This window comes from Gekko japonicus, unplaced genomic scaffold (genome assembly GCF_001447785.1).
Source record: "Gekko japonicus isolate JY-2015 unplaced genomic scaffold, Gekko_japonicus_V1.1 scaffold21, whole genome shotgun sequence".
Classification (NCBI taxonomy): domain Eukaryota; kingdom Metazoa; phylum Chordata; class Lepidosauria; order Squamata; family Gekkonidae; genus Gekko; species Gekko japonicus.
In genome coordinates, this window is record NW_015173122.1 from 1,965,475 (window position 1) to 1,979,696 (window position 14,222).

The 14,222-nt window shown below is 49.1% G+C and overlaps 1 protein-coding gene across 1 annotated transcript in view; it reads left to right on the forward strand.

Moving 5' to 3' along the window:
• The window catches only part of SUPT6H (SPT6 homolog, histone chaperone), a 58,038-nt gene that overhangs the window by 996 nt on the left and 42,820 nt on the right, over positions 1-14,222 (forward strand). Inside the window, exons 2-10 of the mRNA XM_015421902.1 lie at positions 7,391-7,519; positions 9,893-10,048; positions 10,237-10,307; positions 10,924-11,119; positions 11,425-11,509; positions 11,758-12,034; positions 12,169-12,270; positions 13,273-13,389; positions 13,592-13,681. Coding sequence (XP_015277388.1) covers positions 7,414-7,519; positions 9,893-10,048; positions 10,237-10,307; positions 10,924-11,119; positions 11,425-11,509; positions 11,758-12,034; positions 12,169-12,270; positions 13,273-13,389; positions 13,592-13,681 — 1,200 coding nt within the window. The 5' untranslated portion in view covers positions 7,391-7,413. The remainder of the gene's footprint in view (positions 1-7,390; positions 7,520-9,892; positions 10,049-10,236; positions 10,308-10,923; positions 11,120-11,424; positions 11,510-11,757; positions 12,035-12,168; positions 12,271-13,272; positions 13,390-13,591; positions 13,682-14,222) is intronic.

The following is a 14,222-nucleotide window of genomic DNA, read 5'->3' on the forward strand; positions in this document are numbered from 1 at the left end:
AGACTTGAAACGGGCGAATGTGGGGCTCGTGAATACAAAGCCAACCCAACAGGAGGATTCCTGCCCCCCTTTTTATGCTGTGCTGGTTTTCTGTTTGTGGGGTCCCCCCCCCCATAAAGTAGCATTTTAAAACATAAGTTCCTGAAACGCACACAAACACTCAGATTCTGAAGCAGTGCAGGCTGTTTGACCACATCCTCTTACAAGGCTGAACCAGTTTTGTTAATATTTCAACTTGGATCTTGAAATATCATCTAGTCCCACAGCCGTGGCTCCCTATTGACCGGGTATGGGTAGGAAGGGGTATGTGTCGACTGCAGTCTTGTCTTCTTTCTCCCCCCCCCCCCCCCCTGCTTGATTTTGTTAATTGGATTCTCTGGTGTTTTCTTGGAAAGTGCTGAGAGCCTTTGGATAATGCCTTATGTTAGGGGACCGCGCAACCAAACAGTTACATGGGCTGTGATGGTCCTTGACTGGAGCAAAGCGGGACTGCCCATGATGGCAGCTGGCTGTGTTATGGTCCACGTAAATGTGAGAGTTGAAGAGCTTCTCATCCTAAGTGAGGGAGTCAGAATGCGGCTTCTCTTATTCTGCCACCCCCCCCCCCCCCCGTAGAATTTTTCCATTTCTCCTTTCAGTTGCGTGAAATGGAGTGGGGTGGTCAGAAGCTGATATTCTGACACTTCTCCCAGCTTCTCAAGATGTTTCTGAGGGGAGGGGAGCATGGGTTGCTAGCTGGGACCCACTGTTCTAATCTCTTCCATACCCAGCAGACATCTTGCTACATCCTCTCACAGATGCAGCGAGCAGTTGGCCTAGAAAAAGAGAGATCTGAGGCTTGCTGGGCAGGGGATGGGTGCTGGCATTCTGACCTTCCTCCCCCCCCCCCCCCCCCCCCATTAATTGATTGCTGCATTCTTGCTGGTATGCAGCACAAAACTTGCCAGGTGAGGCGGGGAGAGTCAGAACAGCAAACCCGGTTGGGAATTGGTATTCTGATCCCTCCCTGTAAAACCGCTTGTTGTGTCCATTCAGGGATACAGTAGGAAGCTTCAGAGGTGAGTCAGAATACTCACTCCCCAGTGACGATTCTACAACATAGTTCTGCCAGGCTGCATGAAGCCTGTGGGATCTCTGTTGCATACCCCAGCCTTATACATATAGATGTGCTCCTGGGCTTGTGATTAGAAAGTCCTTGGAACTGGACCAAGGTTTTCCTGTCTGGACTAGAGAGATCAGGGCAGCAGGGTAGGGGGAGGCTGAGCCAGCCTTACTCTGAGGCCGCAGCTCCGTTTTCAAATCAACAGTTGCTTGAATATTTCTCCAGCCGTCCTGATGTCTGAAAATGCCTCATGCAGCATAGATCTGCTCCACCCTTCTCCAGGCAAGGCTCCTAGGAACTCTGCATAGAGGATGCCGGGTTGTGGGAAATCAGGCTTGTGGCAGTTTCAAGGCGGCTTTGTTCTGTGCCTTTTGTGTTACGTGCCGATTGCTGATTTCACCGTCCTGATCAGGGAAGTGTCTTGGATTAGGTGTTTATGTGAACAAAAGCCATTGCCTCTGACACAAGGAACAAGACGTTACTGACACAAGGGATCCCTCATTGCTAATCCAAGGGATCCCTCAGACAAGACAGCAAAAACAGGCAACTTGTAAGGAAAAAAAACACCAGAAATATAATTGCAGTTGTTAACAAAAATGAAAGAGTATAAGAGCACATCGTTACTTGTGTCAAAGGATTAAGAGCAGTGTACATGAGGATTAAGCCTGCTAGGGTTGCAGGCAGATAATACTTTGGTGAAATCTTTGGGAGTGAAATGTAAGATACCTGGACCTTCCACCGCAGGCATAGGCCACATTGCTGTGTGAATCCCTTCTCTTGAATGGCTGTGTTGTATGTAGAATTTGGATTCATGCACGCTTTAAAAAGAAAGGTTGTTTTTCCTTAAGCAGGACCGGGGTCGAAGGCATGATTGTTTTGGATCATAGTGCATCTCACAAAGTGGGCTGTGGTACATGAAAATGTGAAAACTGAGCTGAACTAGGAAGCATCCAGTTCAGATCTTACATAGTCTATCACCTCATTGGTGTTGCTTTGCTTTTCCCCCCAACTGTCTGCCACATGGGGTAATACTGGCCTATCCTGAGAATAATGTATGCAAACACTGAAGTGTTCAGTAAATACTTTGTATTTGAAGAACTGCCGGTTGTCTAAAGACTGAATTGTGAAATCTCTAATTCAAATCTCTTCTCTTCCATGGACTCATTAGGAGGCCATAGATGAGTAAGGAGGGTAATGCTGAGATACCTCACACAGTAACTTCTGAGATAACATATGTGATGCTTTGAAAACCTTCAAATCAAGTACTTACATAAATGTTATGATGAGGTAAAAAGCTAGATGTTCCTCAGTACAACTGTCCTGACAAGGTAGAAGTGCTCCCCACGAGCAGAAAGTCTGACCTGGGTCTTAAGGTGTTCTGGATGGGATTGCCCACCTCTTGAAAGAAGAGATCCATAGTTTGGGAGTGCTCTTGGACCCTTGCCTCTTGTTGGGTAAGCAGGTAGCAGCTGTGACCAGGAACACCCTCTGTGTGCTTCGACTGGTTGGCTGGCTACAGCCTTTCCTGGGCAGAAAATATCTGGCCAGTGTGGTGCATGTCCTGATTACATCTAGATTAGACTACTGCAGTGTGCTCAACGTGCGGTTGCCTTTGAGAAGTTTTTGGAAAGTTCAAATGCTGCAGCTAGGACATTGACTGGAGAGGGTCATAGGGACCCTGTCACCGCACTCAGCCAATCTACACTGGTTTGTAGTGTGTTTCCGGGCACAATTTAAAGTGCCAGTGTTCACCTTTAAAGCCCTACATGGCTAGGGACCAGGACACATAAGGACCACCTTTACCAACCTACCCAGTCTCTATGGTCATCTTCTGAGGCTCCGATTCGAGTGCCCCCACCTTCTGATATCAGGCAGCTGGCAACCCAGGAGAGGTGTTACCCCTACCGGCTTTGAATTAAGAAGCTGAATAGCTGACTTTAGTTTCTGGAGGAAATTAGTCAAATGATAGGCCTCGGCAACAGGTGGGGTAATAGCGGAGATCTTGCTACCAGTGTTTACGGGGACTTTTCCCTTTAGAAGAGCTCTTAATAACCAGTCCAAGGGTAAAATAGAGCATGTTTTATTAAGGGATATTTGGAAATTGTTAACACACAAGCAGTGCACGTGAAACATACAAACGTACATGAGCTATGGAAGGAAAGAGAGTGGTGGGAATAATAGTGGGGGTTGAGGCGATAGCTACCTTTCCTGGAGACGTCCGTGCAGAAGGAGAGACAGCAAAATGACCAGTGCTTCACTGAGAGAAAGGACCCAGTATACAGTTTAATGGGCACCCGAGCTAACACGAACATCAGACTGGAGTTTTACTGGGCTAGTTATACTCAAAAGCATGTCCAGAGGCCTCGCTAATGCAAGGGATCCCTCAGAACAAAGAACTGATGAGATTACTCATCATGGCCATGATGAGATTACTCAGGGGTAAGACAGCGTAGCTTTGGAAATGTGGTAAGGAGTTCCCAAGATTGGACAAAGGAAGGTGGAGGTTTCTTCTTCGTGTAAAGTAGATTTTTCGGGTTGGGTTTCTGGTTAGTTCTCTGGTGTTCGAAGGACTAATGGATTGCTAATTTAAACTAATCAAAACGGAGACAGTACTGCTTGATGAACCACCTACTCTTGGGGTGTGGGAAAGAGGTAAAAGTCATTATCAAGGAAATACGGGAAAGAAAGATAAGGTCAGATTGATTAGCATTTGAGATTGAAAGATGTTAGTCTGGGGCAAGGCTGGTCCATTGTCCAGAGTATGCAGATGTTGGGGGGGGGGGTCGTCGCAGCTGTCAAGGCAAGATCTCATGTGCTTTCCGGGGTCATGTACTAGGCATGATTATGGCCTGCCAGTCTTTGTGTCCACTTAAGTCAAGTTGTGTGCTGCCATGAATTGGGACCCCCTGTCTGAGATGATTTTCCTGGGGCCCATCAGTGGTGGAAACAGCCCCTCAGATAGGGGGTTGGTGTCCATACAGAGGGCCTTCTTGATTGTGGCAGTGAAACTCTGGAACGCTCTCTCCAGAGAGATCCGCCTGTCCCCTTCTGTTGCCATCTTTCAGCAGTGGGTGAAGGCTTTTTTTGTTTCATTTGGCCTTCCCTCAGTGATCTCTCCTTCCTGTCCAGTGTTTTAATGGTTGTTCTTACGAGTGTGTATTTTATGATATGTGAGTGTTTTTGCTGTTCAAGCGGTGTACTCTTGTTTTGGTTTTATTTACGTTTTTAAGCTTCCTTGGCGTCCCGATGAGGGCAGAAAGGCGGGTTATAAATTTTGTACATAAATAACAATTTGAGGCAAACCCAAAAACAATTATTTGTGTTTTTTGGGGGGTGTAGGTCTTAGGAAAGTGTTGGTTTTAATATTGTCTGTGTATTTTTGGCTTTGTTAACCGCTTTGTGCTTCAAAGAAGTGGGTTAGAAACGCTCAGATGAATAAAAGCGTTACCTTGCAGTCAATGTTCCCTCTAAGCTGTGGAGTCTCATAAGCAAAAATTCTACTTTGTGAGCTCCTGGCATTAAAGTTGTGAGCGAGAGATTTTGGCTCCTGCATAAATTTGTTTGCTCCGGAGCCATCCCTTCCTGAGCCAAGACAAAAATGTGGGAGCCAGAGGCTAAAAAACTATGAGCTAGCTCACACTGACTCAGCTTTGAGGGAACACTGCTTGCAGTCAGCCTTTGCAGTGGTTTCCCCTCTCTCCCTTAGCCTGCCGTAGATCCTATTGAATGAGATGGCCACTCCTCTGCAGCTCCCATTTGCGGTTTGCTTAGCTTCGTCATCCTGCTCTGGGAATGCATTTACTCCTTTTATTTATTTGAAATATTGATGCCGTCTGCCTCTCTCCTGAGCATCCCGGGACCCATGCCCAGTTTTCTCATAGAAGACGCAGGCTTCCTGTTTTGCCTTCCGCACAGGCATGCCTGCTTGTCTAATTGCCTTTGCTTCTTGCTCTCTCTGTTCTGTGCCCCCATCTGATCAAGACTTCTTTGGGGGAAGAGACTGTGGCTGCGATCAGAACGGCACAACTGTACCAGGGCTCTGAATCTGCCAAGAAAGTTCTCCAGCATCCACCCTTGGAAGAAGGATAGAATAAAAATGTGACGAGGCGACATGCCGAGTCCATCTCCCACCTGTGGGAAGCACTGTCTCCTGGCTGGGCTTGAAAATATGCAGTAATGAAGGGCCTGGGGAGACGAGAAAGTGGGTGGTGAAAGTGCATGGCACGGTCAGGGCGCAGGAGGCTTAGGGTTGGGAAGGGAATGGGTATGAAGGAATCAAAGAGGGCAGAAACTCTGGGTTGGGTCAGGGCCAGTGCTCCCTCTAAGCTGCGGAGTCTTGTGAGGAAAAATTCTACTTTCTGAGCTCTTGTCATTAAAGTTGTGAGCGAACGATTTGGCTACTGCATAAATTAGTTTGCTCCGGAGCCATCCTTCCTGAGCTGAGACAAACATGTATGAGCCGGAGGCTAAAAAACTGTGAGCTAGCTCACAGCTTAGAGGGAACACTGGCCAGGGCTAGACCAAAGCATGCTGGAATTTCCCTCTACTAGGCCTTAAGGTTTGGGGATTTTCAGGAATGACTTGAGAATTTAGGCCGTGTCTTAGATTCCGATGCACTGGCATTGGAAGAAGAACCGAGGCAATAAGGAGCCAGGAAAGTGCTGTCAAGTCCCTGCCAACGTATGGTGACCCCATAGAGTTTTCAAGGCAAGAGATGTTCAGAAGTGGTTTGCCACTGCCCGCCTCTGCATACTGACCCTGGTATTCCTTGGAGGTCTCCCATCCAAATCCTAGCCAGGGCCAGCGCTGCCTAACTTCCAAGACCTGATGAGATCTGGCTAGCCTGGGCCATCCAGATCAAGCTGGATGTTTTCGAGCCCCGATTAAAACGTGTGTGAAACGCAAGGTACGTGAGTAAAAGAGGTGAGAGCGTCTGCCACTTTTGTTGCCCGTTGTGCTATCTGACTGCCAGTTGCAGCTCTCGGTGATGCGTCTTGTCTGTGTTTAACGCATGGAATTCACTGCCACAGAAGGTGGTGGCGGCTACATGCATGGACGGCTTCAAGAGGGAACTGGATAAACATCTGGAGCAGAGGTCCATTGGTGGCTATTAGCCATGAGGTATAGATAGGAATTCTCGGTCTGGGGCAGGTGATGCTCTGTATTCTTGGTGCTGTGGGGGGACACACTGGTGGACCTCCTGATGGCACCTGGTATTTTTGGCCACTGTACAAAGAACGTTGGACTGGATGGGCCACTGGCCTGATCCTAAATGGCTTCTCTTATGTCTGGGGCAGGTGATGCACTGTATTCTTGGTGCTGGGAGGGGCACACTGGTGGACCTCCTGATGGCACTTGGTATTTTTGGCCACTGTGTGAAAGAACGTTGGACTGGATGGGCCACTGGCCTGATCCTAAATGGCTTTTCTTATGTTTGGGGCAGGTGATGCTCTGTATTCTTGGTGCTTGGGGGGGGGGACACTGGTGGACCTCCTGATGGCACCTGGTATTTTTGGCCACTGTATGAAAGAATGTTGGACTGGATGGGCCACTGGCCTGATCCTAAATGGCTTCTCTTATGTCTGGGGCAAGTGATGCACTGTATTCCTGGGGCTTGGGGGGCAACAGTGGGAGGGCTTCTGGAGTTCTGGCCCTGCTGGTGGACTTCCTGATGGCACCTGGTATTTTTGGCTGCTGTGTGACAGAGTGTTGGACTGGATGGGCCACTGGCCTGATCCTAAATGGCTTCTCTTATGTCTGAGGCAAGTGACGCACTGTATTCTTGGGGCTTGGGGGCCAACAGTGGGATGGCTTCTGGAGTTCTGGCCCTGCTGGTGGACTTCCTGATGGTACCTGTTATTTTTGGCCGCTGTGTGACAGAGTGTTGGACTGGATGGGCCATTGGCCTGATCGGACATTGGCTTCTCTTGTGTTCTCTTAACCTCCCATCTTCTTAGAGATTCCCTAGCCGCGTTGCCTTGCTCGGCCTTGAGTTCCTATTTGTGATGGTAATAACGGAGTCCTCCCTCAATATAATTGTGAGAGAAAACACAGTAAAACTTTATACAAATAGCAGTCACTGTTTGCTTCAGTGGTTAGAGTGGGACAAGCGGAACATCGGCAGAGCTGAGCATTGACAGAGTTCCTCCAGACTATCCTCTGGGCTTGGATGCTCTTGTAATCCTGCCTGCTTCCCTGTCCCTCCCTTCAGGTGCTGCAACTGGGAATTGGGGGGGGGGGGGCCCTCTGTCTTTTTCCCCTTCAGCCTCTTTTTTTCCTTTTCTCCAGATTGTTTTTCCACCACCGCAGCCATGTCTGACTTCGTGGAGAGTGAAGCCGAGGAGTCGGAGGAGGAGTACGATGCGGACGGGGCAGTTGTTCCCAGAGTAACCAAGAAGTTTGTAGAGGAAGAAGATGGTGAGTTTGCTTTGCATCTCTTCAGTGGCTTGTTGAGCCATAAGTGTCCATGGCATCCTTCTAAGAATATGCCTGAAAAGTGAATAAACCATAAAATCCACACTGTCTTGTAGGATGTGCAAACCAGTTGCAGGGTACTCATTTACTTAGTACATTTTGATCCTGTGCTGCCTCCAAGAAGAAGAAGAAGAGAAGAGATTGGATTTATACCCCGCCCTTCACTTGGAGTCTCAGAGCAGCTTACAAACTCCTTTCCCTTCCCCTCCCCACAACAGACACCCTGTGAGGTGGGTGGGGCTGAGAGAGCTCTTGACACAAACTGCTCTCTTTCAAGGACAGCTGTGCCAGAGCTTGCGACTGACCCAAGGTCACATCAGCAGGTGCAAGTGGAGGAGTGGGGAATCAAACCCCGTTCTCCCAGATTATAGTCCGCACACTTAACCACTACACCAAACTGGAGGAACTCAGGGTGGTGTTCTTTCCTCTTCTGATTTATCCTGGCAACAGCGACCCTGTGAGGAGAGTGACTAGCCCAAGGTCACCCAACAAACTTTATGGCAGAGTGGGGAATTCCAAGTTGTGTCCCGTTCTGTACCTGGCAAGTTGGGCAGCAAGGCTCAAGGGCTGCAGGCAGGCAAGAACAAGCAGGGCAGGATCCAAGGGTCCAGGCCGGAGCTGGAAGCGAGGAATCTCCCCTTGAGGCTGGCTGGCTGGGCCTGCAGAGCCAGAGCTTAGCAGTCACCCGCTCTCCAGGCTGAAGCACAGGCGGTTGGACAGAAGGTGCTGAACTAGCAAAGAATGAGACAGCTGCGATTATATAGGAAACGGAGAGCCCCACCCTTTCCCGTAGCCAAGCCTAGATCCCTGAACCTGCCAAGATCTAAAGACTTGCATCTGCCTCCTAAGAGAGGCAGGAGTCTGGGAGGCCCCGAGCTGCCTAGCGTGCTTGTCTGGTCCAGGCTTTGTCTCCGGCCCTCCAACTTCTGTGTTCCTGAGGGACACTCTGGAGGTGAAAACATGAAGCTGCCTTATATGGAATCAAGCCATTGGTCTATCAAGGCCAGCATTGCCTACTCAGGCTGGCAGCAGCTCTCCAGGATCTTAGTTAGAGATTTTCCCCATCACCTCCTGTATTGTTCTTTTAACTGGAGATGCCAGGAAGTGAAACCGGGGCCTTCTGCATGCCAAGCAAATGGTCTGCCCCAGAGCCATGGCCCCTCCACGGCTGGAGGTGGACAGGTCCACTTGGGGGCTCCTAGTCTGCTGGTGTCCAGGCAGCTTGAATGGGAGCCTCCTGTTGGAGAGGAAGTGTGGAGTCTTCCCTTGGAGCTTCCAGAGTTGCACGGAGCTGTGGGCACGGTGGGGGTAGAGATGTAAAATTTCCGGAAATTTTGAAGCTCGGGAAAAATCCCGTTTTTTTTCCGGGGGAAAACTGAAATTTTCGGAAAAATTGAAAAAAAATGCTACATTAGCATTTCTTTTGTCTTTTCTAGTTTGAAAGTCATTTTTACTTGGCATGAAATTATCACAACTAGCATATTAAAAATATAGTGTATCCAAACGATTATTACAGAATACCACCCACATGCAAAAACAAAACTGACACTTTTTTATTTTCTCGTGACAATCGCACCTCCTAAAGGAAGAAATGCATCTTGTTCTTGCATTGGAGAGTTCAGTGTGTAACCTAGGACTTGCTTGTCCTCAGTGCACAGGAATTACATCAATCTGATACCATATATATATATTTTAGAAATGATTTGGAAAATATTTGAACACTTGGTCTTAAAATATTTTATTCATCATGTTAAAATAAAACGTTCCATAATCAATTTTTTTCTTTTGTTTTCTTTTTTCAATTTTTTCAATTTTTCGGAAAAAAACAAAAAAAGGCTTCAGGAAAAAAAACGGAAAAAAACCGTTTCCCCCCCGAATTTTTCCGTGTTTTTTTTTTGGGGCCTTCACATCTCTAGGTGAGGGCCATTGGGAGCTCCTCTTCTTCCCAGGGGCAAGCTGGACTAGGGCAACCCTTGACATTCTATTAAGCTTTAAGGTGTCACAAGATTCTTGGTTGTGAAAGCTTTCAGTTTATGTTGTATCTAACCGTGCCAGTGCCTGGAAGGATGTGATCCAAGCCAGTTGTCTGGGTCAGAAAAGCCATTTACTCGGCTGTCCACCTGCTCTTCCGTCCGCAGCTCAACATGGGTCTCCGGTCCTTCAGGTCAATGATGCAGCTCTCTGGGAAGTGGGGTCTGCAGAACAAATTCCTCCTGCTTTTGCCACTGAAAATCTTTCCCTTATGCCTCTTTGCAACGTTATATGCCTGGTTTAATTTTCTCTCTCTCTCTCTTTCTCTTTTGCTGCCGCTTTCAGATGAAGAAGAAGAAGAGAACTTGGATGATCAAGATGAGCAAGGGAACCTGAAGGGATTCATTAATGATGATGACGATGAGGAAGAGGAGGAAGAGGAAGAGGCCAGTGATTCGGGAGACTCCGAGGATGATGTCGGTCATAAGAAGAGGAAACGCAGTAAGTGCTGGGCAAGGCCTGCTTTGGGGGCTCTTGTTACTCTTCTTGGTGAGGCAGGGTTGCCTTTTAGCCTTTATCCCACCCTCTGTGCTGGAGGGGCTAGACTGTGGCTGCTTCCCCCCCCCCCCCCGCCCCCCTGGCTTCCTTGTTTGGGCAGATGGCTGGCAGTTTGGCCTTTCTCTTGGCAGATTTTGATGACCGCCTTGAGGATGATGATTTCGACCTCATTGAAGAAAACCTGGGTGTCAAAGTAAAACGAGTGAGTTTGGAACTCCCGGGCGATTTCCCTCCTGTCCTCGATGCAGGGGTCTGGAAGGGTTAGGAAAGAAGGGACCCTCGATCGAATTGGAGCTTGCTGGCTGTTGGCTAGCTCAGCTCCTAGGGGACATGGAAGTTATGACCTCACACTCCCTGAAATTTAAGTTCTTAAGCAGAAGCTCCGATGTTTGTGCCTTGTGGCAACGCTACCATCAAGCATGGTGCGATATGGCCTGGCTGCTGCTGGGCCGAAAAACACCCTTGGGTGCCTGCTCGCCCTCTTGCTAGCTGGTACCCTAGGGACATCTGCTATAGGCAGTCCTATCAAGGCCGAGATGTTGGTGAGGCAGCGGAGGAACCACTTTCTTAGCTAAATGTCTTCCTTGCATACCTTCTCCTGGAAGTGGAGTGGGCAGGAGGGCCATTGTTCTTGGCCCTTTCTTAGCCAGCACCTGATCTCATTGGCCGAGGAAATTCTAAACATCTCTTTGGCAGGCCAAGGGGTTACTGAAGGAAGTTACCCTGGGGGAGAGGAAGGTTTCCCCCTTGGGGGTAGTAGGAAATGTGCACCTCTGTCTCAAGTGCTTAGAGATTCAATAAGACGTGCCTCTTGGCAGCAAAAATTCAGGCGGCTGCGGAAGATGTCAGACGATGAGGATGATGAAGAGGAGGATTACGGGAAGGAGGAGCATGAGAAGGAAGCCATTGCTGAAGAAATCTTCCAGGATGGGGAGGGAGAGGAGGGGGTTGATGCTGTCGAAGGCCCCATTGGCCCCGCTGATGATGAAGAAGAGGAGGAGGAAGACGAGTCTGGTAAGTATTGACCGCACAGAGGGTTCTCTGGGTTGCTGGTGAAATGGTTAAAAGGGCCAAGGTGCATTCAAAAGGGAACCTGAGTTCTGAGTCTCTCCCCCACCATACATGGGTTGAAGAATCTGGCCGGAGGGTTCACAGGCAGAATCAGAATGTGGGTAGGTAGGCAGGCACAAACAACTCTGCATCCCTTACTGGTCACAGGCCAATAGATCATCAGTGCTCGGAGTTTCCCGAAATGGGGAGGGAGGCAAGTGCCACGTCCCCGCAGCCCTTCAACTTCGCTCGGTGCTTTCTTTCTCCAGACATTGATGATTTCATTGTTGACGACGATGGGCAGCCTCTGAAGAAGCCCAAATGGAGGAAGAAACTCTCTGGCTGCACAGATGCGTAAGTCAGGAGAAGGAAGGTCGTGGCTCTCTTCAGCTCTCGGGCAATTTTCCTGGGAGAGAGACGTCTGCAGAGCAGAAGCCCCCTTCTTTGCCAAACCCCATACGTGTGACCCTTTGGGCGGGAGGACGGGTTGCCTTCGGGTTGGGTACTCATGGGCGGCTGCATCCCAGTAAGGCATGTCACGGGCAAGATTCCACCGAGCGCCTTCGAGGCTGAGTCCAAAAGTCTTCTGTTGCTTTCCCCAGCGCTTTGCAAGAGGCTCAGGAGATCTTTGGGGTGGACTTTGACTATGACGAGTTTGAGAAATACAACGAGTACGACGAGGATCTGGAGGAGGAGTACGAATATGAGGCCGACGAGGCAGAAGGGAGTGAGACTCGCGTCCGGGCCAAGAAGGCCACCAAGAAGCGGGTCAGTCGCCGCAGCATTTTTGAGATGTATGAGCCCAGCGAGCTGGAGAGCAGCCACCTGACCGACCAGGACAATGAGATCCGGGTGACAGACATGCCCGAAAGGTTCCAGGTGAGGAGCCCTGTCTGTTTCTCTGCTTGCTTCTGTCTCCTTGCTCTTCCAGCTGTTGCTCATATAGAACACGGTCTCTACCTATGTGGGCTTCAGAAACAAGGCTTACTTCTTCTGTTTCCCCCTTCTTCCAGCTGCGCTCTATTGGTGTGAAGAACGCCGAAGACGATGAGCTGGAGGAGGAAGCTGATTGGATCTACCGGAATGCTTTTGCGATGCCCACCATCTCCCTGCAGGTAAGATTTGTCATCGTGAAGCCATTAGCAGGAAGTACTTTGTTTTGGAGTACTTTCCCTGCTCTCAAGAGCCCGGGGCTGTCCAAGTGGGCCCTCTGCTCAGGCTGCAAAGGCTGGTTTCCATTTTTTCATCATCCTCCGGAGGGTGGTGTTTACTGTCAATGGAACACAGCAGGCTTCTGGGCTTGGCCGTCTGTCATGTGGTAAGGTAAGGCAGAAGACCCATTAAAGATAGCAAAATGTGCAACAAGAGATCTGATCGGCAGAGCATAATCCCCCAGGAGATTCCTCCGTGTATGCCTTAAAATGAATCGCAGTGCCGTAATGCAGCTCCAGTGCATTTGTACGCTGGTAAATTGAACCCTCCGAGAGCAGAAGAGGGAACATCTGGGTTTTCTGTCTCTGGCACCGAAATGACTTGAACCAATCAAGTCAAAATGACTTGAACCATATCTGAGGGACCGCCTCTCCCCATATACGTCCGAAGAGCGTTACGCTCTATGGACCAACATCTCCTGGTTGTCCCTGGCCCAAAGGACGTCCGTCTTGCCTCGACCAGGGCCAGGGCCTTTTCTGCCCTGGCCCCTGCCTGATGGAACATGCTCCCAGTCGAGATTAGGGCCCTGCAGGATCTTCTTCAATTCCGCAGGGCCTGTGAGGCAGGCCTTTGGTTGAGGCAGCGGTCTCCCTGAGGTAGTTGTCACCTATCCATCTATTAATCCAAATAAAATGCTAAAGAACCATACAACCATTGACAGTTAGAGGTGTGATTGAGTTTTAGTGTTGATCATTGTTTAAATTTTCTAACTTGTTTAATTTTAATCGTGTTTATTGCACTGATGTTACCCGCCCTGAGCCCGCTTGTGGGATGGGTGGGCTATAAATGCAAATAATAAATAAATAAAATAAGTTCCCCACAGCAAGGCAAGCCAGCTCTGCCAGTTTGGCAGGCGTGGCTGCAAGAAGCTCTATACCTGTAGCCATCAGCCCCCTCTCTCCTAGGAAACGTCTGATTTCTCGGACCGCGGTCAGGCCGGCAGCAGCTTCAGCCGCAAGGGCCCCAGCACCATTCAGAAGATCAAAGAAGCCCTGAACTTCATGCACAACCAGCATTTTGAGGTGAGCTGGGGTGGAAGGACCCAAGCCCCTTTTCACATATGCACAGCTGAGGGAGAGCCACAGGGCCCTCGGGAGGACCCGGCATGTGCTGAATGTGGCTCTCCCCTCATGCCTTCCTCTCCCTCACCAGAGGGTTTAACCTAGATGGGAGCACAGGCCCCTAACCTTCTCCCGGCTACCGTTGTTCTCTGATCTGTCCCAGGTCCCGTTCATAGCCTTCTACAGGAAGGAGTACGTGGAACCAGAACTGAACATCAACGACCTGTGGCGTGTTTGGCAGTGGGATGAGAAGGTGAGTGCACGCTCGACAGCAAAAAATGATCGGTGGTGGTGCTTGGAAGGGCTGCAGTTTAACCGTACCCAGCATGCCCGAGGAAGGAGCAAAGCCAAAGGGTATTATGAGCTCTCTCTCTCTCTCTTTTTTAAAAGATTTATTACAAAAATCACATAACTCGTTACTACAAAATGTAGTAATTACAGCAAGAAATGATTACATTAGGAAGTGATCAGGGCAAAAACCTCCTTTGCAGTTATAATCTAAATCCGGAAAAACTGCCACAGATCAATCCTGCAGAGAAAGAAAATAATGAACAATCATATAATTCGAGGCAGTTGTATTATCTGAACACATTGAAATCTCTTGATATCTATACGCTACAATTCAAAATATAAGAGTATTATGAAGTCTTTTAAGAGGCAGTAGATGGCTCCCTTTTCAGAATAAGGGGAAGCCAAACGCCCTTCCTTTATAACTCAAGTAGTTGGCCTGGGACTTCCTGGAGATGGGCCCATGTCACTGTGGGGTACCATAACAGTTTGAGTGTATGCTCCTT